At 34.9% G+C, this 27018-nt stretch overlaps 1 protein-coding gene across 1 annotated transcript; it reads left to right on the plus strand.

Moving 5' to 3' along the window:
- The first annotated feature begins 563 nt into the window (after nucleotides 1-563).
- Nucleotides 564-22104, plus strand: LOC149069364 (peptidyl-prolyl cis-trans isomerase). Its single transcript, XM_089249388.1, has 5 exons — nucleotides 564-770; nucleotides 8739-8769; nucleotides 9415-9600; nucleotides 14339-14414; nucleotides 21561-22104. The coding sequence occupies exons 1-5, from the start codon at nucleotides 702-704 to the stop codon at nucleotides 21691-21693; spliced, it is 495 nt and encodes a 164-aa protein (XP_089105514.1). The 5' UTR covers nucleotides 564-701; the 3' UTR covers nucleotides 21694-22104.
- Nucleotides 22105-27018: the final 4914 nt, after the last annotated feature.

Below are 27018 nucleotides of genomic sequence, written 5' to 3' on the forward strand. Positions count from 1 at the left end.
CTATTGCGTACGAGACAGCAGCGTGCCCCCCGTTCAGGGACATCTTAAGAGTATCGTAGGCCCCTGGCCAAAGCTGCATTAAGAGTCATTTCAAGCGGCTTTGTTTGAGGCCCTAGCAAACAAATTCTCGAAAATTTCAACCAGATCTCATTCTTATGAAGCCCCTCTTCGCTTGATGCGCCCGGGTGGGCTCATGCCTTAAGACGGCACTGTTCCCCGCTCTCCAAACGACAGGCTTAGGTTTTATTTCGGTCTTTAGATTTAGTTCTAGATGCCGCCAAACAAAGAAAGTTATTCTTTAGCCATCCTGTATATAAAAATTTCGTCAGTAATAAAATCTCTAGGATCGGAGAGGGTTATTTTTTTCGCGTGTTTTTTTCACATCTAATATTAATATTTTAAAAACTATCTTTTACCAATTTTTTTGTTCATTTCTCGGAAATATCCCGTAAAGTGCGGGTAATATGGTCACGCATATAATTACCTTCCCTCTTCACGTGAGTAGCTGCACTCTGCGGCAAGAAAAAAATTAGCGCATGCGCACGTAGAACTACACATTTATTAGTAGGACTCTGTCCTGTATGTCCGTTAGTGAAGTAGTGGTATCGAATCACTTTCCGTTCGTCTTATCGCCGCCAGACGAAGGTCCGTTACATTTTTTGCGTTGGATTTAGCTGTTTGAATAACTTGATCTTGTGAGAATGGCGCTTCCGAGATGCTATTTCGACATGACCGCAGACGGTGAACCCGTCGGCAGAATCGTTTTCGAGGTGAGTTCTAAAATGCTGCAATTGCAGCATCGTTCAGATCGATAACCGTTTCCCTCCAGGCATTCCATGCCGACCGAACATTAAACATTTTAACTGTTTAATTTGTGTTTCAGTTTTATTCGTTCGAAAAGTGCATTCCCTCGTGAATTAAAGTTTATTTTTTGCGATCTTTGTAGCGCTTCTCGAAATTTCCCGACGCGGTTTCTGTTCCACCCCCTCGTGAATGTTAACCCGGGAAATGCTTCGAATTAGATTCGTTTTCGAAGGCGCCAGAAATGCATTCTTTTTGCACGCGCAATGATAGGTACTTCGTGGTCCCGCTATTACTACTGCAGCCTGTGGGCGCGAGCCGTGACATCGCTTCTCATTACGATAGTTTTCTAATTTTTTGACTTTGCGAGGGAATTCTAAGCAGGAATGAATCAGTTGTAAGAGGTTATTTCTCAGCCAGATCTAAGGTGAATTTTTAAATCACTTGTGAGGTGTGTTGACTTATTTGTTTTTAACAAAAATCTTGGTTCTTTTTCAGAGTAACTAAACTTCCATGATATGCTAGCATTATTTTTGGTTAATTCCCAAGATGGATTTTTCGACTTTTTATCGCCAAGCTTTCTTTGACGCTATGCCCTAAGGTTGCTGCCAGAACACCAAAAAATGATTATAAATACGTGAAAATTAAAAACGAAACCCTTTCTGAAGCTGAAAAGAAAATTTCTATTTAATATATCATGAGAAATAGGCATAGGCATTCAAATATTTCAATGAACATTTACCACATTCTCACTGTATACTTTCTCGTTATCACTAGCCATTTCTTATTTTAGAGATCGGAGGTGTCTTTATGATGTGTGGGTTAAACGATAGCGATTGTTTTTTTTAAACTATTGAAAAGTGACTGGTTTTTATCTTGATGAAGGTGACACCACATAAACTCAGCCAGGTTTGAATGGAATTGTATGTAGAAATGTCTTCTCCACTTGTTAATACCAGATTCCTCAAAAGATTGGTTATTTTTGGAGATATGGTAATGGAAGTGCCCATGGGGCAAAGATGAATTTTCTTCCTTGTAATCATTATCTCCAAAAATAACCAGTCTTTCGAGATGGATTGTTTGGTATAGTACCATTTTGGCACAAACTCTTGATTATGTACCACATCCTTCAATATTATAGATAACGTATCTTTGTATCTTTTCTCGTATTAATTTCTGGGTCTCTGAAAGTTATGCTGTGATTTACAGTGAAGGGAAAAACCATCTTTGAGACAGATGATTTCTAGGAATCAAATATTATTGTTTCCAGTAGTACATATTTTTTCAGCACATTCAATCACATATTTTTACTTTGATTCGACTCCACTTCCACAAAGCATTTGTTGCTCCACCCCACCGAAAACCCAATCTCCCTTCGCTCATTTGCAGTTCCATTTACTTTTGTTAATCTCTACTATGGTGCCACCAAGAACAATGTTTTCATTCACCACTGCTTCCACACACACTTCACGGCAGTAATTTAACCACTCAGTCACTGTAGTCTTTGACATTTGCTGTTTGTCAGCAATTCATTGTTCGCTTCACCCACAAGTACATAACTTTCAAAATGTTGGTAAATGTAAGCCAGCTTTCTTCAAACCATGTGCCTCCCTGGATAACCCTTTACACTGTATAAGAACCTTTAACTTGACTGGACCAACAAAAACTGTCGCTTCAATTATTTTTTGCCACCAACTTCATTGGTGGATGATAGGTTGGCCATTAATCCTATCTTTTTGCAGAACTCTATTATGATTCTTGGGTCTTCAAACTGGTGATGGTGTAAAAATATTAAATTGATGTGATCGCCCATAATACAAGGGGGAGGGCACACACACAGAGAAAAGGCACTAGAGCATAGTTTCCCAACCTTTTTTGTCCCATTGCCCCCTCCTTCAGAAATTTTTTTTCTCACATTCCCCCCAATGAAATCTAACTCATAGGATCCTATGTTATATTTGTAGCTTCTACCGCCTCCCTGGAACATTCCATTGCCCACGTTGGGAATCACTACACTAGAGCATAAAAAATGTCACATTAAGCAATACAAAATGACAGAGATGCTACTGTATTTACCTGGGTCCTGAGCAGTTAGTCACATTTATATATTACCTAATAAATCAGAGTCTGTAAATTCTCTTCCGATTGATTTTCCATTTTTGAAAACCTTAGCTCTTTCAATAATATCTTCTGCATAAATTAAAGCAAATGATTCTGATGCATTTCTTCTGATTCTCTTCATTTGCATTAATTTCTTGGGAAATGATTTTGTGGTAGAATGATTTTATTTTCCCAATCATTATGGTTCACAGCTATGGTTTAGCAGCATTTAACTGCCACACATTTTCCATTTGTGTCAGTTTCCCTATGTCAGATTTGTGTTTGCAAAACTTAACATTGTGCTTGTGTATCTCTACTATTTGGTGTGTGTTATGCTGGCAGGGTGCCATCTACCCTCAAAATTGCTAGTGTGGGGATTTGAAATTTAATGTATATGTTACTGCCAATGCCGGAAGTGTGACCAAGAGTTTTTTGGCAGAAGTCCAAATTACAAAAATACTTTGGCCTGAAATCTGTGGTCAAAGCTTAGGTACTAATATGAGATGACACGGCAGGGTTTAAGCTAGATAAAAAATTCCTTTAGCAAAAATGGGAGGAAAAGCATTAGCAAAATGCTACAATGCTCTTTTGCATTTAGCAAAAAATGCGACCGTAGCTTAAACCCTACGACATGGTAGGAACCAAATACTTTTTTTTAATCGTCTACGTGTGATACATGTCTATATGTAGCAGCTGCATTGGATTAGCTCCATGAGACAAGAGAGAAAAATTATAAAAATAATTATATAAACAGTTTTTTTCTGCCAAATTTTTTGGGGGGGGGTGGGGGAGATTATTACCACATTGCGACTGGTTTGTTACCGTTGCCATAATTAACGTGGATATAATTATCATGATAAAATATGCCAACTTCACAAATCATGTCTTTTGATGTAGGATTGCCGGCTGCGTCGCAAACCGGCTGTAGAAACTAACATTTAACGAAATTTGCCAATTTTTGGATTTGGCAGTAACATATGCATATTTGTGTTGTAGGTCTGTGTGATCAGTGTGGCCACAAAGTTTAGTTCTTTTTTCAAAGGGATAGCTAATTCAAAGTTGGAAATCCTTAGAAAATCTTATTTAGTCGATTTCCACTGTGCAATTGTGTGGTCCTACCCAGATTTTTGCCAAAAGCAAAATCTGAAGATGGCATGGTGGCTCGTGCCTTTCCCTGAAGATCAAGAATAATAAATGTTTAAATATTTTTGCAGAAAATCAATCAATATTGAAGAAAAAAAAAATTGTTATTATATGCATACTATCTGTTAATTTAAAATTCTTTTTGAGTTTTAGTGACCTAAAATTTCTGTGGAAGAAATCTAAAAGCAGATTTCGTATGCATATCCCCCAATTTTCACGATACATAATGGTACGAATGTACTGGCGACGAAATAAAAATATAAAATGACCATGTACTGGCAAGATGACAAAACTAGATATTCAAGGTAAGATTGTGCATGTGTGTGTTCCAGTGGGATCGTGGAAATGTTTTTTAAATTTGAACAGGTATTCCAATCCTTTAAGATATTTTTTTTTAATTGCATTCATAATCTTGTAGGAACAAACTGAATTTACGCTGTCTTTGAATGCCAGTAGATAGCCACTAAAGTACCGTACTTTCTGGTATGTAACCCACAGGAGAGTGGATTCTCAGAGATTGGAAAATTGGACATTTCTGTATACGTCCCGTCATTCAGGGAAGATATCTTGTCATCTTATTCTTCAACAATCCTGTGGGTTATATAAATATAATACAGTATGGTAAAGTTCTTCATTTGTACTTCAAAGGAGTAAAACTGCTTTTCAAGGTCATGTGATAATAATAGAAGGGGGGAAATGTTGAGGTTTTTCCCTTATACAAAAACAATGTCACAACAGGCAAAATGCCCAACAAAGTGGCTAAGAAAAAGATGCCCACAACGAATATGGATGTAAAAGTCTAGTTTTCCTGTGGGTGGGTTTGAACCCATGCACCTTGAACTCTTCCTGTCTCTGACTTCATATCTTACGCACTCACCACAACAGCACAACTTCTTGAAACTAAGAAAGAATGAAGTGTAACTAAGCATCTTCCAAAATTCCATGTATTTGACTCGTTATATCACGTCAGCAGCATCTCTGAGCTGCTATAGAAAAGCGCCACACCGCAGTGGCGACATACTGCTGTTTTGATACAGCCAAAAATTTCAACAAGAAGGTATACCGTCTGTATGAAATGAACCTTCTAGCTTGCTTTCAAAAATCGTCAGGTCAACTTTTCAATATGGAAAGTGTCATTTTTCAAGTTAATACTACTTACGTTCAAAAAGTTCCGGAATTCTTATTTTTTTGAAATTTTATTACAGACGAATGTATAAGTTGTAACCTGATAATTTTGCGCTTCTTTCGAAATAACTAACCTGTATAATTATGTATTTTTGTCACCATTCATTCGAAGATGTGATTGTGGACCTCCTTTTCCCACATCTGCTTGTCACTGCACTTCTTCAGAACCCGAGAATAATTGCCCATTAAGCAAATTCTTTATCAGAAGAAAAATCAAATTTTGAGAGAACAGGAGCAATAACCTGGTTGTGTAAATAATTGAAATCTGATGTTTTGACAGGTAATCTAACATGGGAGGAACCTGTGAGATAGCACATTATCATGATGACTCTGCCTACCAAAGATCTGGTCAATTTGCTTTTAAGGAGTTAATATGTTTTAGGAGTCACGAGTCCCTCCTGATGTAAGATTACCTGCCAAAACATCAGATTTATATATTTCCACAACCAGCTTATTCCCCTGATCTTGCCTAATTTGCCTTTTTCCTCTGAATGGAAAATGTTCTTAAGGAACAATGATTCTCTGGTTCTGAAGAGGTCCATAGAGCAGCGAGACAAAGGCACTGTAGTATGTAGCAAAAGGAGGCCTATCACCCATGTTGTGACATTAAGATGTCTTTCTTGCCAAAAAAAATCTCCAAAAAGTGATAATGCTAAAGCTGTTGGAAAAAAAAAAAATGGAAAGATAAAAAAATTAACAACTATAATAAACAAAACATCATTCTAGACTAAATTAGGGATTCATAGTATACTATCCTTAGTCCAGATAGGGATCGAAAATAATGCCCAGGGCTCCTTTAAATAATACAATGGTCAGGGCAAAAAGTATCTTTGTCCACAGTTGCGGGATTTAAATTATAAAGGCTGATATGCAAAAAATTAATTAAAATGGAAATTTGTGAAATCTGAGAGAATCCAGGTGCAATCCTCAGAACAAGTTCTAAATGAAATATCCCAAAAAAAACCTCCAAAATGCTGATAGACTTGATTAATTAAAATATGTGCTCTATCCAAAATATTATTGCTAACAACCTTTTTAGGTATCACCTTCAATTGATAACCAACAGTAAAAAAAAAAAAAATGGTAATCTGAAATAATAACAGACAGGAAAAACCGCACATGAAAGTGAATGGCTGTCCAGGAAAAAAAGCTCCAACAGGCTAGAAAGGAAATTACTAAGAAAAGTCGCCAAAGAGAAAAATAATTATATATTATAGCTGTACCATTGTATGTATCACATTATTCATCTTGTGAAAAACAACCTTAAACTGGCATTGTGCGAATTTTGTGCATAACTAGAATCATAGTGCTATTTCATCCTCAGCAAGTACTGGTGCATTTAAAAATATATAAAAGCAACATATAAAATATATATAATATAATATATATATATATATTTTAAAGAAATGGAAAGATACGAGACCTTTTGTAATTTTTTTTAAATTGCATATTCAATTTTTTTTAACGTAATTTTTTCATGATAAAAAAATGAGCATATATGTATAAATTATAATGCGAAAGTAAAGTTTGCAAATTTATAAATAATATTTACCATATTTTCAGAATAAGCAAAGCTATTGCAAAAAACATCGATCTTGCAAACAACACTGCGACATGTTCATCACACAGATCTTTGGTATGATTCACGAACAGCACTGTCCTCATGCTCAACCCCAGATATCCAATATTGCACTTTTATGTAAGCGTTAACAAACAAATTTTAAATTAAATTTCCCCCCCCCCCTAAAGTATTCAATCAAAGTTCACATGTATCAAAGTAAGTTCAAAGTATCACATGTTTCTACAGTCTTTCCCACACTAGATTGCAACTCACTCATTTTATTTATAACAACCAACTTGAAAAATACTTGCACTTACATTAGAAGACTTGCTTCTAATGTAGGGACAAATGTAAAACACATAAATATTTAAAATTAAATTTAAAAAGAGCAAAATATCAGAGTTTGCTGTGTAACGAGGTTATATTACACTGTAAAATGCATACATACACACAATAGCAGAGGGCTTGACAAAAAAACTGTAGGCACAAGAAACATTTTTTTCACAAACACAGGGAGCCAAACATCTTTGTCAGGAGTCAAAAATGATAGGGTTTATTTTGACTTTTCCATGACATACTCTTTGGTATCGATAGATACACTGATATCAAGTCCATAAATGTTGTGTTTTCCTCAGATTTCAATTTAGTAACCAAACATAGAAAGTTTTGGGTGGCAATACCAATTTTTTCAGTTGTCATGGTGACCTGGTGCGTAGGATTTGTGAAGCCCAACAGTAGCATAGGTCATAGCTGCCAAGTTTCCCAGACCTGTGATAAATTCTTATACCTCCTGAATTTCGAATGTGATTGCAGAAAAATCCCTATTTTCAGGGAAAAGAAATTATACCTAAATAAATTTACTTGTTTACTTGGGGAAAAAAGATTTGCTATGCACTTTTAACTCCTGAAATGACATCATAATCATGACAAATTTTCACCATTGTGTCATATCACAAACAAATATTTTGTTTTAGGAAGAAAAAGACAATTTTCTAAACAGCCAGCATCAGTTTGGCCTTTTGATATCGAAATTGGCGAGAGAACTTGTATCTGCTTTGACTTTATGTCCTGTTTTGAGCCCGATTGCAATTTTTTTGTTGGTGTGATTTTATTTGAGAGTAGTAATGGCATGTGGTTCATCTTGCTGGTTGGTGACTCGGCGCTGATCAGCAATTGTCTTGCACAATGTCACGTTTTTGCAAAGGGAAAAAAATCACTGGGATTTCATTTTCATTAATGAAAAATACTGCATTATTTTACAAAAATCCCTTATTTTTGTATGGAATTTTGGGAGCTGCAAAAACCTCCCTAATTTGCATTCTCAAAAGTTGGCAGCTTTGATAGGTGGTGTAACTTGCAGGATCGGGTCACTTCTCAGAGTATTCCTCAATTCATTAATATACATACATTACACCTTCTGTGACCTCACTCCATGTTTTTCATATAATTTCTTCTGTACAGAGGGTAAGATGAATTAAACCATCAATTTTTTGTAAGGCTGGTGTGGGGAAACATCTGCTTAGGAGAATGCTGATTATAAGAGAAAGGTTCTACTTTATTTCTTGTTTTTCAAATGAAATAGTTAAGATTTCTTCAGTAAAGAAGAGATGATGAAAGTGAAAACTTTGAAAAAAATTAGCCCATTTGCTCTGGGGTCTTTTTTTCTTTGCTTCAAGCGACCTGCAGGTTAAAAAATGAAAATATTAATTTTTTTTACATGTTACAATTCAAGTCCGAAGTCTAGTGTCTTTACAAAATGGCAAACAACTTGCAAAGTTACTGACAAATTGGAAGCCTCTTTTGAGAGGGGGGACACTAGATTTCAGTCATGGGCTGTAACATTTATAAAAAGTTTCGATAAAACTAAGCTTCAAGATCCATGTGCTTTTTAAAATTTAAATTTATATTGTATTTGCAAAATAATTGAAGTATGTTCAATCTTTTATAGCTTCGTTCAGATGTTGTGCCGAAAACAGCAGGTAAATTTTCTCTGATTTAGTTAGAAGCCTTAAATATTCAAATGTTTTCATTTTCTTAAAATCGCAGAATTTCAGTGTTTTTGCTACAGGCTTTTTTCTTCTTTTTTTAAGTGTTTAGGTGAAATCGTTTTCCTTATGTTTCAAGTTTCAAACATTTTCACTTGGGTCATGTCGCAGTTGAATTTATGTTACCAATTTTTTTTTCCTTTCTTGTAGTTCCTTTCAATGATCCTTGCATATGTTTTGATAATGACTTTTTTTTTTCTCAAAAACATTTATTAGAAGTGCTCATTTATTTCCTCTTTTTGTACATATAAAGAAATAAATTATTCGAGCACAAGTTTTTTCAATTGTTGCTGTAAGTTTTATTTATTTTTTCTCCATTCATAAATGTGACATTTATTGTGAAAGTAACCGCAAGCTGTCATGAGTGTCCAACGAGATATGCCTTGGAAATAAACATTGATGTCTGAAGCAATCAGATAAAAGAAAATGTGTTAAAAGGTGTCAAAAAATCACCATTGGTTTATATTTTACAAGAAATTTTGGTGTTACTTCTCATGTATCATGTTTGCCCGAATTCTGGAATCATTTTTTAATTTACAAACTAAATTGTTAACAAATATTTTTTTTATCTATTTTTAGAGAATTTCAGAGCTCTTTGCACTGGAGAAAAAGGATTTGGTTACAAAGGAAGCACCTTCCACAGAGTAATTCCAAACTTCATGTGTCAGGGAGGTGATTTCACAAATCACAATGGAACTGGAGGGCGATCTATCTATGGAGATAGATTTGAAGATGAAAACTTCACATTGAAGCATACTGGACCAGGTAATGATTGTATGAATTGACAGGGTGGGCTCGGGATCAAAAGTATCTGGAGTTGCTTCAAGAAAAAGGAAATGTGCTTGCTTGATTGGGTGGGGCCAGAAACAACTCCACGAGCTACAGAGAATGAATAATCATTAAATTTCTGCAAATTTATATGTAGATATGCCACAGGGTTCTCCCATGACAAAAGGTTAGGGTCATGAATTGTAGCAATTTGGCATCAATCAGATGAAAAAAGTGGCCAGATGAAAGAGAACCTTAGTCAAATTGAAGTGCCGTGAAGGCAAATTCCAAAACAACAGAGTCAAATGGATGATTCAACCATCAAGATGCCGCCTTTTCATGCTTTTCCAATAATTTTGTCATTCACTTTCCTTTGCATTTTTGACCATATTCTATGCAGGATGTCTGTCCATTCATATCATTCAATGGCTAATTCCTTATTTTGTAATCTTAATCTCTTATAAAAGATGTTTAAAATTTTGTTAGACAGCTTAGAAGTCGCTGCTAACAAATTATATTTCTTATGAAATTTTTGTAAAATAACAATTCAGTGATGCCGGTATTTCTTTCCTAATGAAACTCAACTTAACTGTATTAATCAAAATTGTTCAGCACACCATTTGTTGGTTCGCATGTTTCCATTATAGTTGTGAAGATGGGTTTCCTTCTCTAGAAGTGATGGCTTCTGTTTTGATTCATTTGACTCAGTTATTGACCGCTCCATAATTCACTTGTAGGATTTAAATTTTCAGTGCTAATTTACTACAACACAATGTATACATGTTGTAGTCAATATCTGAGATGTGGACATTTTACAAACTGACCAGAAATTGAGAAACTCACGCAGACCTCAGATATTTCTAACTATGCATGAATTGTAATGGTTGAATAATTGTACAGGCCTACACAATGCACGCTTATTCAATCATTACACTTCACTCGTAGTTAGAAAAATTGATTGTAGCACTGCACATAACAAGCATTATACAGAAAACAAACTTCACATTATGTTCACAACACATACATTCACATTCCGGCATGTACCAATTCGCAGGGCTCCCACTCGTCCTACTTTTCCTACTTTTTGGTAAAATGTCCTACTTTTGTCCTACTTTCTTGGTTTTGTCCTACTTTTCCACCAAATCCTGTCAACAACATTTGTGTAATTGATTTTAATTGAGCAGGAAATCATTGATATATTGCCAAATATTACAAATGTTGGAGAATGAAAGTAATGATTCTGCCAAAGCAGAAATTTTATAAGGTTATTTAGGGAGGGGGAACCATTTGGTTGATTAATTTTTCATTTGCATAGTTTGAGGGTTCAACAAGTATAGTAGTCATTAAAAACTTCTGTCTGGATGGAAAAATAATTTTGTATTTATTACTTCATGGTCTTGGACAGTAACTAACATTCATCATTCAAAATTATGGTGAAAATAGGTGAAACAACAGTTTGCATTTCAAAGCAGTTGGATACATAGGCTATTCTAAGTTTCGTGATTCTGATGCTCCCAATAGCATTCAGTTGTCTTCTGTATTTTTAAGGCATGAAGAGGCTTAAACAATATTTACAATGCTCAGCAAAGAGCTAGAAATGAAAGCACTTCATTCGTCAAAAGCAATTACACTGACATTGAACAGTAAAATGTGAACAAATCCCTTTAAAAAATGATGGATGCAACGTCCCTTATGGGAGTTGCTTGCCCGGTTCGAAATATCCAGTAATAAAGTGGCAAACGACAAGTGGAAAATGATTGCAAATAAACTTTCGCATGAAATATTATTATTTATTTAAATTAATTATAGGGTTAGTCAATTTTAACAATGGATTAGTATAACGTGGAGCCCTCTATTTGACGTTAACAGTAAAGATACTGGCTCACCAATTGATGATCATCAACAGTCAACTTGTACAGTGATCGGACATCCGATGTTGGTAGCCTTTCCCGTAAATATCAGAGGAGTTTTCTCGGTTGAGAGCCGGAACACCTTGATCAGCTCCTGGGGGGCCTCTCGGTTGAGGGTCGAACCACCTTGCTCAGCTCCGGGGGGCCTCTCGGTTGAGGGCCGAACCACCTTGATCAGCTCCGGGGGGCCTCTCGGTTGAGGGCCGGACCACCTCGATCAGCAATGAAGAACTTTGACTGTGAAGATTATTTTATATTTTTGATTCCGAACCTGCCGGAAAACGGATGCAAACAATGTAAATTATTGCATTTTAACAAATCAGCTTAAGGCCAATGGATACGGTAGCAAGACGGTGAACCGTCCTACTAGAGGGCTTCAGTTGAATAGAACAAGATTAGATGAATGCAGAATCAGAGCTGTTACAACGTACGGCCGGTATTTAAAGGAAAACATCCGACCGCACGTGTCTGATCAAGCCAATCGGCTTCAAGGTCACCTCATTTGCATGCGATCGCAGGCGGACATCACGATCGGCCTTGATCGTCGCCATACGATCACAGCTGCAGACTAGTAACATTTATGACAACAGATCACGTGACGGTGACTACAGACTTTTACGCCGGGGGATCATCGGCATGTTACATGGACAATGCAGTAAACTATCTGGTTCATCTTGCCTTATTTACATATCGAATCTTGTGATCTACACATTTTGCACTGTGTTTTTGAAATTGGTCTCGAAGGAGCTCCATTCTTTAAAAAAATGTGCGTCTTCAAAATTTGCTGTGCATTGTCGAAGAGAGTTGACAAGCTCTGCATTTTGGAAGACTCCAAAAAAGAATGTAATATATGTGAGGAGAGACGGCAAAGAATTATCTGTTGCTAGTGCACTGTTTTGGCCAAAAATTGGTTTTGTAACCAAGCCATTTGTCATTTTGCTTTGGCTTGAGTCAATCTTATAGGAAACTGAAATAGTGCTTTGAAAAAAAAGATAATTCACAATTTAAAAAATTGTTTTTTGCGAAAAAAAAAATTTTTTTAGGGATTTTTTTCTATTATGCTATGATTATGTTGTCTAAGGGGGATTATCCTCCCCCATCCTACTTTTCAGTCCTGTGTTTTCCTACTTTTTCTCATTTTTTGAGTGGGAGCCCTGAATTCGTTATAAATTCCTTAGTGGAATGTGTATGAGGTGCATGTACAGTTAAGTAGTAGACCGCTGATATTGGCTCTGCCACATAAACAGGATGGACTCAAAAGAAATAAAGTCTCACTCCTTCTCATAACAACAAACCTAATAGGACCAAAAATGTCTGATGATAAAAAACTATTATAGTCGAATCCTGTTTTAACGAATACCGTTATAATGAAATTCTTGTTTTAACGAACACTTTTCTAATCCTCCAAACAAATTTACATAGGAAAAATGCAAAGACCTGGAATTCCTTTATAACAATTTCTGTATAACAAAAAGATTTCTCTGGTCTCTTGAAGTTCGTTATAACGAGATTCGACTGTATATGGAATGTGATTAAATGTTATATGTGGAGATTTGTTTTTTATTAGCAGAGTTCATTTCTTTAATATCAATACATTAATATTACATAAATTTGTAGTATGTATCTTCAAGTTTTCTGGTCAAGTATTCAAGGTCTGAACTATTAGTAATCTGCCATATATAAGCAAGATACTGTAAGAACCTTGACTGATGTAGGTGGCCAGATCAGGGTTGACTAGAATCAGAATTTTGGGCTGTGAGTTTTGGGTTATAGGGGGAAACTTTGGGTGCTTCTCATTAAAAAAAAAACCGAAGGAAGCTAGGAACTTTAAAGCATTCTAGTCATGCATAATTGCCCATCAAACTGAAATGCACAGCATCAGGTAAAAAAAAAACTGCAAAATATTTTCAAATTTTTCAATCACTGGTCTAAAATTGTAGAGAGTTGATTAAAAGAATTTCCTTTTTTCTCCCCACAAAAGTGTGGAATTATTATTATAATTATAAGAATCTAAATTTCTTCAGAGAAAAATTTTGTCAATACTTGACAAAAAAATAAACAATCGTAGATGTCTGATAAAAATTTTTAAAAGCTTAATTTTTTCCCCAAAAATGGCAAAAACTGAAATTGCTTTCTATTTTTGCAAGTGGCAACCTCTTTCCATGTCCTTAGGTACACTGACATAAATAAGGAAAGTTATGTGTTTTCTCCAGGCTCCAATTTAGTAATTACATGTAAAAAATTTTAGGCTCTAATGCCAATTCTTAGTCGACCTGGGATGTGTGAATCATGTCTTTCGATTGATTATTAATACTCTTATAAATATGATTAATTCTTAATTATGAGTTTTGCTTCATTTCTTTTATCAAGGAAATAAAGTTCACATAATGATTGACTTTCAGTGAACTTGACCTTTTAACGGCCAATGTTCCCAATCGGGAACATCGGTTTTATTAATTGAAAAAATATTTTTCCTACATGAAAGCACTTGATTTTTTTCCCCCTGAATGCATGAGATTCAAAACTTAACTTACAAAATAAAAATTTTATTTATTTCAGCACTTGTGCCATAAATTTAATTTTTTTTGAATCACCTATTTTTAAGAAAGAATAAAATTTAATTTTTTTGTTATTTTTTTTTTAATGTTGTATCTGTGGACATAGGCAAGTTCAGAAAACATGCAATAAAAAAAAAAAATTTCATGAATTTTATGGTTGATATTTGTAAACTAAGGGATCAGGACAGGAAATAACAAAACAAAATTATGACAAGCTATTCAAATCTTAATTCGGCCAGTAAAAGGTTAATATTTGTTTCTTGACAGGCCTCTTGTCTATGGCAAATGCTGGGCCCAATACTAATGGATCCCAGTTTTTCATTACTACAGTGAAGACTAGTTGGTAAGTATACAGTTTATTTTCTTAGAGACAATTTTATCATACATACAGTTGCCATAGTGTTCACACTTGGAATTTTTTCCCACTTCGCGTGACTTGTTTTCATGGTCGCAGCTCTTAACTAATTCTTATTTAAGTTTTCCTGTTTAAAGCGCTTTCCATTTGCAATATTTTTTATGACAGTTTTTTTTTAACATTATGCAAGCAGGATCCACACTATATAAAGGATGTGTAGTAACAAAGCATATGTCATTTTACTGGTGAACCGTTGATCCTTGAGGCATACTTTCAATTAAAAAAAGTATTCAAATAACATGTAGTACTTGGATATGTCATTCATGTTGCACAGGGTTGTATAGCTTTTATATAAGATATAAAAATTAATTTTTTATATAACACCCCTGTGTGCCCGAAAACCAAATTAGCAAATTGTTGCCATGTTTCTCTGATGCCAAACTGAAAACTTCATGTTTCAAAGTCGCTATTCAGAGATATTTAAGTTTGAAAAACGAAGGAAATTTGGGAACAAATAGTGTTAAATGGGAGCAAAATGGTTTTCCTGCATTTAATGCTGTTGTTTTTTTTTTTTTTTTTTTTTTTTTTTCCAACTTTCCTCCATTTTCTGAATTTGAATATCTCAGTAAATATTGCGCTTAAAAACGTTGAATTTTTGTAGTTGGCATCAGCAGACATGGCAACAACTTTCTAATTGGGTTTTTGGGCACATAGGGCTGTATAAAAATTTAATTTTTATATTTTAATAACTATATATACACACACACACATTATTTGGAAACTTTTCTGATTAGACGTATGCCTCATTGGACCCATTTGGATTAACATGAAAATTTAATTCGTTACTCAGCTGTTTAATGTTAACGCATGCAATCCATATAGACTGAAATGCTTGATAGTCAAATTTATCTTCATTATCTGAGGCAGAAAATGTTGAAAAAAAAATCTTCATTAGCAAAAAATTTGTAAGCTGAGGAGTTCACTAGCCATAAACATTTTTTTTCATATCCGAATATAGATGCACATGAATGATAGATACAAGGAAAGACATAGTCAGCGCTATATGCATCCCACAGCACTAGGCTCAAACAGTCTCTTTTTTTATTTTTCCTGGGAAATCTATAATTAGTGTGTATAGCGGACAGCGGCATACATCTATAGCTTCTTGTTTGATAGGTCAAAGTTTGTGAATTAGGATAGTGGCATGAAGGCAAAGCTGTTCAGAATCTTGTTTGAATTGTAGATCAGTCTAATTACTAATGCTTGCGTTTATAAAGTGACTTGGATGCATCACAAAATATCTTCTTTCTTTCCCCCCCCCCCCCTCCTTTTTTTCAAACCGAGCATAACTGAGTTCTATCGCCATAGGCCATTTACTACCTAGTGAGTTGTGCCGAAAGTGTAAATGTGTGTACCTAACAGTCTGAGTGCATATCTAGTGTTGTGTATGATTTTTCAGTGCTGCCATCTATATCTCGTAAGTGAAGTGAGTGATGTGTAGTGACTGAATATTTGTACTGTTTGTAGGCCTGTTGCTCTCTGTGGTGAGACTTTTTAACGGGGAGATCGGTTCGCATTTGCGCCTCAAAGTTGGGAACCACAGAAAACCAACTTGAGCCGACCACCACTGTGGCGATGGTGGGGCTAGAATCCGGGTCCCTGTGATGCGAGTCTGTCACTATGATCACTTGACCACAACAGCGGTATCACAAAATATCATGTAATGAGCTAATTTTTTCTCAAGACTTGCATTGCACCTACAGAGTTGCCAACTGCTATGGATTGTCCATACTTTCTACGGACGGCCGCAATGAACTATGGAGCTACGGGAGACACTCTCAATACTATGGAAATCGATTTAAAAAAATGGTCTTTGGTTTCCTTGTGGTGTTTTATTTATTTTTATAAAACTGCATCGATCTTTACCGCAACAATTAATTTGTATACACATTGGGAGAGTTTGAGAGAAGTCAAACTCGGAGCCGAACTTTTTTGTCTCTACGCGAAAGGCAGTCTGTAAAGTCGCCGCTCTACCAACACCTTCTATAGCAGAAAGCCTCCGCGGGAAGCTCGTACTGTCACTGAAGTCTTCATATAGTCATTGCATATACTGCAAAAAAGGTAAAGATTTTGCATACGTCTGCCTGCTTTATCCAATGGCTGCAGGTAAAATGGGCGACTTCTGTGAACTCAAAAAGCTTCGCGCTAGGACTTTCTGCCATAGAAGGGGTTGACTCTACTCAATGCCCAAAACATGTAAAAACCAGTTTCTTTCAAAACCACCCCACGCTGTGGATTAAAAACAGGTTTTTCTAAATGTTTCAGCATGGCTGGTCCAGACCCGGTAGGAGCTCTGATCCAAAGAAAACGGGAATGGGAGGTCTAGGGTTGCTAGGCATCTGTATATACGCCCACAAGGGCGTGTGCAGGTTGGGATTGCATTGAATATTCATGAATTATTAAGGGACTCGGAGACCTCAGAACGTCGTTTCTGGAGGGGGGGGGGGAAACTGAACAGCTAAAGTTTTTCCCCCATTTTCACTTTTTTTTCACTTTTTTTTTTCACAAACAAAGGAATTTTTTATCTAGCTTAAACCCTGATAAGCAGTTGAAGAAATGTTTTAAGGTCAAGAACCATCTTGAATCAGAATGTCAAATCCTTCCATAGTTTTCCCTTCAGTGTTTATGCTATACTTTATTCAAATTCCATATTTTACAAGAAAGAAAACCATATATATTTTTTGTCCAAAATAATTCTGTAGAGAGTATAAAATTATTTTAGAAGCAAACCATATTAAATATTTATTCTTTGTATAACATAGTCACTTTAAACATTACATGCAATTAATGTGTGCATTTCCAATGGGAATTTTTATATTGAAAAGCAATATTTGAGGTTTTTGACGTGACAGTTTGAACCACTGTTTAAGCCGTGAAAAACTGCCTTGTGTCAGAAACCTGCCAACCTATTGGCATATATGCCAACCTATGCAATGTTGATTTCTGTTATTATTAAATTATCTAGATAATCACTATACTTAAAACAATACTCTTATTGTGCATAACATTTTGAAATAAATATGATAATATCAAACTTGATGGTGATATATACCACAGATATACTACAATATATATATATATATATATATATTGCATTTTAATATTACTTACATAATAATTTTTTTTTCAACACGTTACCAATTCTACGTCTAATTCAGGGCTCCCACACATCCTATTTTTCGGTAAACTCTCCTACTTTTTACCAAATCCTATCAACAAAATTTGTATAATTGATCTTAATTGAGGAGGGAATCATTGATATATTGCCAAATATGACAAATGTTTTAGATTGAATTAATGATTCTGCCAAAGCAGAAATTGTATTGTTTTTAAGGTTATTTGGTAGGGGGATGTATGTGGATCATTTGGTTTATTAATTTTCTATTTGATAAGTGAAGGTTCAACAAGTATAGTACTGTTGAACCCTCAGACTCAGTTACACCGGACTTGATAATTTACACTGTGCAGGGGTGGGAACTCTGCGTCAATTGCGCCGCACTGCGCCAAAACTAATATCTTGCGCCATCCTGCTCCAATAGCGTATTTTCGTATTTTTCTGCGCCAAATAGCGAATTTTGCTTTAGTATGCCCGGAATTTCGGAAAGGACGCCAAAAAATTTTTGTTCCTGCTAGCCACGAAACGATTCTTTCCGAGAAGAGCGTGTTTTATTCCACTATACTCTAACTATCGGCACCTCATCGGGCTTTCCATCGCGAAACCCCGATATTGTCCGTGATCGTGGAACTGAAGATGGTTTGCAATGTCTTTCAGCTTTAAAGTACAAATGCGAGTGTTTCCGTTTAAAAAAAAAAAAAGTCGCCACTGGAAGCAGCAAAAATTACTGTAGTCGATCGTCATTGTGTTAAATCCTGATGTTTCGTGAAAAAAAAAATTCATTCCGGGAGTAAAAAGCGCATGTCCGCCGAATTACGAATTTTAGTTTAGAAACTTTGCCGAATAACGAGCGTTAAATCGTTAACTCGCCAAATAACGAGTGTCAGATCGCCAATCTCGCCAAATAACGAGTGTCAGATCGCCAAACATCGAGTTGATTCTTCCGAAATTCTCTCCCATTTTGCAACGATTTCTTTCCAAGTATAAAAAAATTTAAAACTTATAAAAAAAATTTTAGCTCATTTGAAGAAGTGCTGTTCAAGGCAGCAAATAGCGCCCCAGTAAGCAAAAATAATCTTAAATAGACAGGTGCAAAAAATTTTATGACAGCCGCTCTTTCAAACAAGGTGTCAAAAGCCTAAAACACCAGAAACAAAAATCAAGCTGACGAAAAGATGTTTGATAACAAAAGACAGTACAGTTTTATTTTGAAAAGGGTTGAGCGTTAACGAAAATATTCTTGTTAACTTCACTGCTCCAATTTATAAATATCTGCTCCGAATCCCATATTTTGCTGCTCCAAATCCTGAATTTGCTGCTCCAAATCCTGAATTTTGCTGCTCCGAAATGGACTTAGTCACTTCCCACCCCTAACTGTGCTTTTGGAAGTGGTCTTGAAAAACAGTCATTCTTAAAAAAATTATGTCTTCATAATTTGCTGTGCATTGTCGAAAAGAGTGGACAGACTGGCCTGTAATGTAGCCTATATTGTGAGAAGAGACATTCTTTCAAACCAAGCACAGCTCCAGTCTATTGCCGTGGGAAATTTACTACCTATTGAATTGTGCCGGAAGTGTGAATGTGTACCCAGTGGTCTAAGTGTGTATATATGGTGTTGTGTGTGAATAAGTGTCACCATCTATATTTCGAATTGTGAGTGAAGTGTAATGATTAAACATCTGTAGCGTTGTAGAGCTGTGACTTTTTAACAGGGAGATCGGCTCGCATTCACGCCTTGAAGTTGGGAACCACAGAAAACCAACTTCAGCCGACCACCACTGTTGTGACGGTGTGATTTGTGAGAAGAGACAGAAAATAATTATCTGTGTTTTGCTAGTACACTTTTTTGGCCAATAATTGTTTTAGTAACCAAGTCATTTCTGTCATTTTGCTTTGGCTGAAGTCAATTATACAGGATATTGAAGTAGTGCTATGAAAAAATATAATTAATTTTATAATTGAAAAAAAAATTTTTTTTTAGGGATTTTTTTTTTATTATGCTATGATTATGTTGTCTAAGAGGGGGGGGGGTACCCTCCCCTTGTCCTACTTTTTAGCTCTACTTTTCCTATTTTTTTTTAGTGGAAGCCCTGCTAATTATGTCAACCATTATTTATTTTCAACTAATAATGCGTCATAAAATTTAGGATCTATTTTTTTTATTTTTCTAGTTTCATTTTTATTCTTCAGATGTTTTTTGCCCCTTTTGTTTTTTTCAGTAGCTCAATACTGTACGTATCTTGTCCGGTATGGCCAACAAAAACATTGGCATCAAACAAACAAAACTATATATATTGTATCTCCCTGCATATAATCAGCAGCAGCTTTATGTGCCAATAAGGCATCAGATTTTCTTAATTAGATTTATTATTTCATTGTTGCTTAATTTATTTCTTAAGATTATATCTCTGAAGAAAATGCCCAAGATTAAAATTTTCAGTATAAAAAAACCCAAAAAAATTAACTTTGCTTGAAAATTCCTAAAATATGACAGATCGCTCAAAAATGCTTGAAATATGACCAATAGCTCGAAAATGCCCAAAATATGATTTGTCATGAAAACATATCACTTGTCATAAAAATCTGAGCCCTAGTCACATTATCATAAATAATCACTTTTTTTTTAATCTAGAGGGTGTTGCCTTGAAATTGCGACAGACTCCGAGGGATGATTTAAGCATTAAGAGGAACAAAAATTGTCTTAAAAGACGGTATCGCAAATCATGTTTAGTCAGGGAAAATTGCAAAAATATATTATGGAGGGTGTGACGTCTCCAGCACACCCGGTATCGTCGAGCGCGTCTGACATTCATTACTGTGTTGCTGCCGACTGTGCTGTAACCTCTGTGGCAGCCAATTCAAACAACTCCTGTGATCATTTATCTTCGTCTACTTTCTGACATTGAACTGTGCTGCACAGGCTGTATTGTAATCATTCTGCCAAGTAAATGGTTTTTGTACTTATTGAATTTCCTTTTTGTACTTATTATTGACCTTTTTGTCCCACTCGACGTCACACCCTTCATAGGTATTTTTCCGATTCTCACAGACTAAGCGTGGTTTGTGGTACCATGTTCTATGACAAATTTTGTTCCCCTTGATACCTAATATCGCACATCTGAGTTTATCGCCACTTCAAAGCAACACCCTCTATATCAACATTGCGATGTTTTGACATAGGATCCATTTGCCGATGTTTTGCAGTAGACCCATCTTGTCCAGATATATCCTTCAGTTAGTGAACTTGGATAATTCATGCTCACTTCCACCTTATTGCAGTAGGATTCTATTTTCAGTTTCATGTTTTTATTCAGAATATATAAATTTTTAATTTATGGGAAAAATTCCAATTGATATAGTTTTTTTAATTAGTTTGTTGTGCTAAGATTTACACAGATATTTTCCTGAACATTTTCCTGCCAAATATTTGGCAAAAGGCCAAGTAGCAGCCGAATATTTGTCCCATCTCTAGTACAGACATGTCATCAAAAACCTCAGAAAATTGTTGCCCTGACACTCCCGAATCCAACAAAAAATTCCGTATTTCTAAGTGCCATATTCGAATTAAAAAATTAGGAAAGAACAGCATAAACGAGGTAAAGAAGTATTTTTTTGTTAGCTTATGATGTTTTTCCCCCAACTTTTCATTTTTTTGAATTCAAGTATTCTTAGCAAATATTGCACTTAGAAACATGGAATTTTTTTTTTAGTTGGCCTGAAAAGAGACGGCAACAATTTCCTAATTGGGTTTTCGAGGACATGGTTCCTGTATGAAAAGTTAATTTTTTATTTTAATAACTGTTCATCCACTTGGAACATTAGTGGCGTATCTGAAGGCTACACGTTATTTGGTAAATTTTTCTAATTGGAAGTATGCCCTGTATATATGAACATAAAAAATATAAACCCTGTATATATGATGAATTTCAACATATGCAGGAATTATATTGTTATTGCAGGCTTGATGGAAAACATGTGGTGTATGGCCAAGTGGTGGAAGGCATGGATGTGGTTAAGAAAATTGAAAGTTATGGAAGCCAAACTGGAAAGACCAGCAAGACAATTGCAGTTGCCGATAGTGGTCAACTGTAAAATTTCATCTTCATCAAAACAATGGAAAGTCCTCTTTCTTAGTCTGCTTACTTAATATAAACATATACATATACATCTCGGAGGGAAAAATACATTCCAGTTCCATTTTTTTTTTTTTTTCTTCTTTCTCCCGTTTGTTTGGGTCCAGTTTTGATTTTGATATTATATAAAAGGACGTTTTGCAAACTTATTGGTACGGATTACAGGTATAATGTAGCTGTTCCTGGAATTTTTATCAAAAGTCTTAAAAAGTTTTCATTTTTCTTTTCTGATTATTGTAGATACAATTTTGCTGTTTTCATTTTTATATTCTTTCTCAACTTCCCTGTTATCTGCTCGTATTAAAACCAGACAGAATTTGTTTATATTTTATTGTCTTAGTGTAGTACCAATAAATAGATTGATACTCTATCAGAGCCACTTGAATTCATACTTTTCTGGCTATTTTTCTTTTCTGACAAAGGCAATTTATGTGCAAAAAAAATTAACCTCTTCAGTTCTTTTTAAGTATTAAATATAGTAAAATCTCTCTCTTGTGGACACAGATGAGACAAAAAAAATTATCTGTAAAAGAGAGGGGAATGCATACTTTTATTATACAGTGGGGCCGTAAAAGAGGGGTGACCGCATCTAAAGAGGGGTTTTACTGTTAAAGAGATGTGACCAGTTTCAACATAAAAGAGTAAAAGATGCTTGAAGAATTGGGTGGCTAACGATAGAACAGTACTGATATTTGTGAACAAAGATTAGACACTGAAGCAGACGTAAAGTTTCACATGATTTTTTGTGTTTTTTCAAAGATGGTATAAATGAAGCCAGCCGGAACCGTAAGAGTGATGTAGTTGTAACTGCTGGAATAAGTGTTCATACTTTATGTTAGAAGGAATGTACAGATTAAAAAAGAGCATTGAAATTACAAAACGGAGGGCTAGCCGAGAAAATATATCAAGGAAAAGTGTTCGCTTACTGTATTCACTACAGGACGAAGTTTTTGTCTAATTTTCACTTTCACTACTTCAAAAGCCTAGGTCGTCTTATATGCGCAAACTAATATCTAAATAAAAAATTCCACTCAAACTAGATTTATTAATTTAACTCTGTGGGTGCCAGATTTGATGTCACAGTGTCTGGCCTGGGGCCTTGAATTTTGGGGACCCTGTCGACAGGTGCCCCCAAAAGTATTGAAAACTTTCATAAATTATGAAATTATGTCTTTTATAAACTCTATATTCGTGAATGAATATCTAAAAAAAATGTCATAAAAAGAGGAAAAAAATGAAAAATGGGAATTAATTTAAGAAATAGCTTCAGAACTAATGATAATTATGCCTGATTGAAATTAAGAATTTGGATTTCATTAAAAATTCAATATTGCTTAAAAAAATTAGAATCAGGCAGTGAAATAATTCAAAAATGATGAATAAAACAATCGAAAACTGAGAACAATAGCCCCAAATTTATGGAAGACAACTTCAAAATTTATGAAAGTTTTCAATACTTTTGGGGGACTCCTGTTGATTCAGGGCTCTGGGCCAGACACAGTGACATCAGATCCGGGGTTGCAGTGGGTGCACAAGCACCATGGAGTTAAATGAATAAATCTAGTTTTAGTGAATTTTTTTATATAGATATATATTTGTTCGCACATATAGGACGACCCAGGTTTTTGAAGTAGTGAAAATTAAACAAAAACCTCGTCCTGTAATGAATACAGTAAGCGAACACTTTTCCTTGGCATTTTTTCTTGGCTAGCCTTCCATTTTGTAATTTCAATGCTCTTTTTTATCAGTCTTCCAACATAAAGTATGAACACTTATTCCAGCAGTTACAACTATGTTGCTCTTATAGTTCTGGCTGGCTTCATTTATACCATCTCCTTCAGTTTGCAAAACTTTACATCTGCTTGTCTAATCTTTGATCACAAATCACACTAATATTAGTACTGTCAGTTTTATGCAGGAAATTAGTTGTTATAAATGCACAAAAAATCTCTCAAGAGTATTGAAAAAAACAAAAAAAAATGGTTTTTCATTTTGTTATTGGGAAAAATCATTTTCTTTTATTTTGCAATAGGGAAAAATCACAGGATTATGGGAAAAGAGCAAAAAAAAACAAAAAAAAAACCCAGCTAAAATCCACGAGTAGAGTGTAAATCTTTATTTTTTCCCTATGGAGGGAAAAAACAGTTTTGGTATCCCTAATCTTGCTTACGTAAACAGGATTTTAAAATCCAGTTTTAGGAATGTTCCCGTGGTCTGATTTTGGATATGTTGTTCAGTAATAATTTCTGATTAAAAAACAATTTGCAATGCTTCTATTGTGTAATTTTGCCAGGGTTCATCCACAAATTGCCTGGACTGAACCGCAGACCTCCAAGAGAGAACCAAGTTTAAAACCTTTTATTGGTTGAGGAAATTGTTTTCTGTAGATTCTGCATTTAAACATCAAGTTCATTCGGCTTATGAAAAATATCTGCCAGATACGACAGTTCCAAACACCAACAGGCCTGCCAACTCTCCGGATTCAGGCTGGACACTGGATATTTTGCCCATCCTCTGGCTCTCCAGATTTGTAAGAAAATTTTATCCGATTTCATTTAGATTGGGATTTTTTTAGATTTTCCCTGATGTTTCAGGATGTCATGACATCAATGACTTCGTATGCCCAAGATTATCCATCACTAATTACATCCAAGATGATTATATTCTGCTTAGGGAAGGGGGGGGGGCAGCACTTTTTCTCAATTGATTTAAAAAAAACCACACAATTTTTTTTATAGTGTCTGCAGGGAAGGACTCCCCACCTTTGGCAAATCTCCATATTTCTGGATTCCAAAAGTTGGCACGTCTGATCATATTTAATGTAATAGAGTTCTATAATAAACATTTTATACCTATGATTATTTCAAACATGCAAAAATGTATATTTTACTGCAATAAGTTTCACATTGACATTTTGCTACTTTGAGAACCAAAAATGCCCTGTAATCTACATGAATAAATTTTATTCCCCTTTAATGAAATCCTAAGAAATTTGAGGAAAGTTTGTGATCTTCAGAAAAAATGTTGCCGCTTTTAAATGTTGCATCTGTGCACAGTCTGTTACCTTATAAAATTATACACATATTTTGCTAATTTAATTCTTTATCTGACTTCTACTCCACAGATTATGTATGGGAAATAACGGTATAGTTGCAGGACTTTTGCGTTTTCAAGGTTGGCAGGTGTGCACCAAGAATCACTTAATAACCTCTAATAAAATATGCTTTCATTTTCATTCTTAAAAAGTTTTCACCTGTTCTTTGAGTTCGAAGAACTAGTTCAATATACCTCCTTTCTTCTGTGAAGTAACAAAGAGGTATGAGCTGCATCCGTTTTGCAACATAACTGTTAAAAAATCCTGCACTTCAAAGCAGGGTTCTTAAATTTGCTCCCCGGGTAGATACCCATTTTCCCCCCTGGGCTTGGTTTTTTTTTGAGAGAAATTTGTTTTTGAAGAAAATGTGTTGCTTTCAGGTTAAAATTTTATTTTAATGTTAGTGTATGTATATTCAAAAAATTGCTGCATAGTGCAGTGTTTAGAATATGTATACTTTGAAGTATTTTTAAAAGTTTTTTTTTTAGGAGCAAAAATGAGATAAATAATTTCTTGGAATCTCACAAAGACACATTTTTATAATTCTTCTGACTGCCTTTTTTTATTTAAGCATCAGGGTTGTTTGGTTTAAACCATGTGGTTTTTTTTTTTCAAAAGATCATATAAAAGTGGCCTAAATATAATTTTTTTCCCTTGAAAAATATATTAGTTCATTATTAGCCAATATGTTTTATTCTTACCACATTTTATATTCTTGGAGTATATTCTGATGGTACATATTTAAATGGTGTAAGATGTGGTTTTTTTCAAAAAAAAACTCATAAAAGTGAAAAGTGGCCTGAATATAAATTTTTTTTATATTAAGTGTCTTGGCTGCTCAAACTTATATATAGAAGCCAAAATTTCTCATTCTTGCCACATTTTCTAACTATTGGCTGCATTCTGATGCTCTATCTTTAGCAAATTCATGAATAAGGATTGCATTACACATCTTGATGTAGTGGTGTATTATGTCACAGGGCTGTTTTTGTTTTTTTCCTTCACAAAGAAGCAGCAACAGTAGTGACACCATCATGTCTAGGGACAGGTGGTCTTATAATCTAAGACACCAGCTGCCCCTAAGGGACACAAATACCAGTGTACTAGTATTTACATTACCTCAGATATTTTCATTTTCTTTCCCATAAGTAGCACATCTCATACTGTATATCACCCAGTCTTAATATTCAATAGTGTTTTTTTTTTTTTTTTTTTTTTTTTTTTTTTAAATTTCACCATTAAGCCCAGTTAATCAAGGTTCAGTAGTAACAGCTATATGAAAAATAATCAGCTGTATACAGGATGATTATAATTAAAGCTTTGATTCCAAAACTGTACAATAAGAGGTACTGGTCAGAATGACTGGAAAATTTGCATGGGTGCTTTGGAAATTTCTTTGGGAAAAAAAAGAAAGTGCAAGTAGATGATGCTTTACTTGGCCAGCAGTATAATCTATTTTGTGCAACCACATCATTTCGACACTTCAACAGCAGCAGTGTGTGGATAGCACAACTTCTATCAAGATGCACATCACAATACAAGCAAAGCAGCTGCTGAAGACCCATTTTGACAATAACAGGATGATAACCTGACCTTAACACTTGCAACTTCTGGCTGAGGGGGGGTACCCCAAAATCTCATGAATAGAGGTTGGATAGCAAAACATTGGTGATGTGCAAGCTCATCCACATCATGACCATGACATAGTCTGATCTGTTGTTGAACGAGCATTTTTGTGCTTTCACCTCATTTCCACAGATTATGATGGACAATATATTTAGCATTTCTTAAATAAGTTGTAGATATTTCTTCAATTACTTCATTTTGTGATGTTTCCATGAATTATGAAATCATGCAATGCTAACTAAGTTATCATTTTGCACTGAATCCATCGTTTCCACTCTGCAAGCAAATTTTGTGTTCAATGAGTACAGTGTCATTAATTTTCTATTTTTAAGTATATTTTCCCCTTTGCCAAGAAAATTCCATTGCGTCAGGAATATTCATGTAAATTTTCAAATCATTCTAACAATGGCTCTTCTTCTAGTGTTTTAACTTGGAACTTTAGTTATATATAATCACCCTGTATCTCTATATCGTAAATCATTTCTAATTAATCTGCATTATTTAATGCTTCATTAAATATTATATTCACCTAATTTTTGTCACAGTTTTTGTAAAATAGCTTCC

The sequence above is a fragment of the Pholcus phalangioides genome, unplaced genomic scaffold (assembly GCF_987345545.1).
Source record: "Pholcus phalangioides strain wild (caught in Gottingen) unplaced genomic scaffold, Ppha-v1.0 ptg000022l_1, whole genome shotgun sequence".
Taxonomy (NCBI): Eukaryota; Metazoa; Arthropoda; class Arachnida; order Araneae; family Pholcidae; genus Pholcus; species Pholcus phalangioides.

Bases quoted from the DNA above. Each gene is read 5' to 3' on its own strand.
- LOC149069364 (XM_089249388.1), top strand. From the start codon at position 702: ATGGCGCTTCCGAGATGCTATTTCGACATGACCGCAGACGGTGAACCC. The intron at 771-8,738 runs GTGAGTTCTAAA...AATCTTTTATAG, and splicing joins TCGGCAGAATCGTTTTCGAG to CTTCGTTCAGATGTTGTGCC. The intron at 14,415-21,560 runs GTAAGTATACAG...TTGTTATTGCAG, and splicing joins ACTACAGTGAAGACTAGTTG to GCTTGATGGAAAACATGTGG.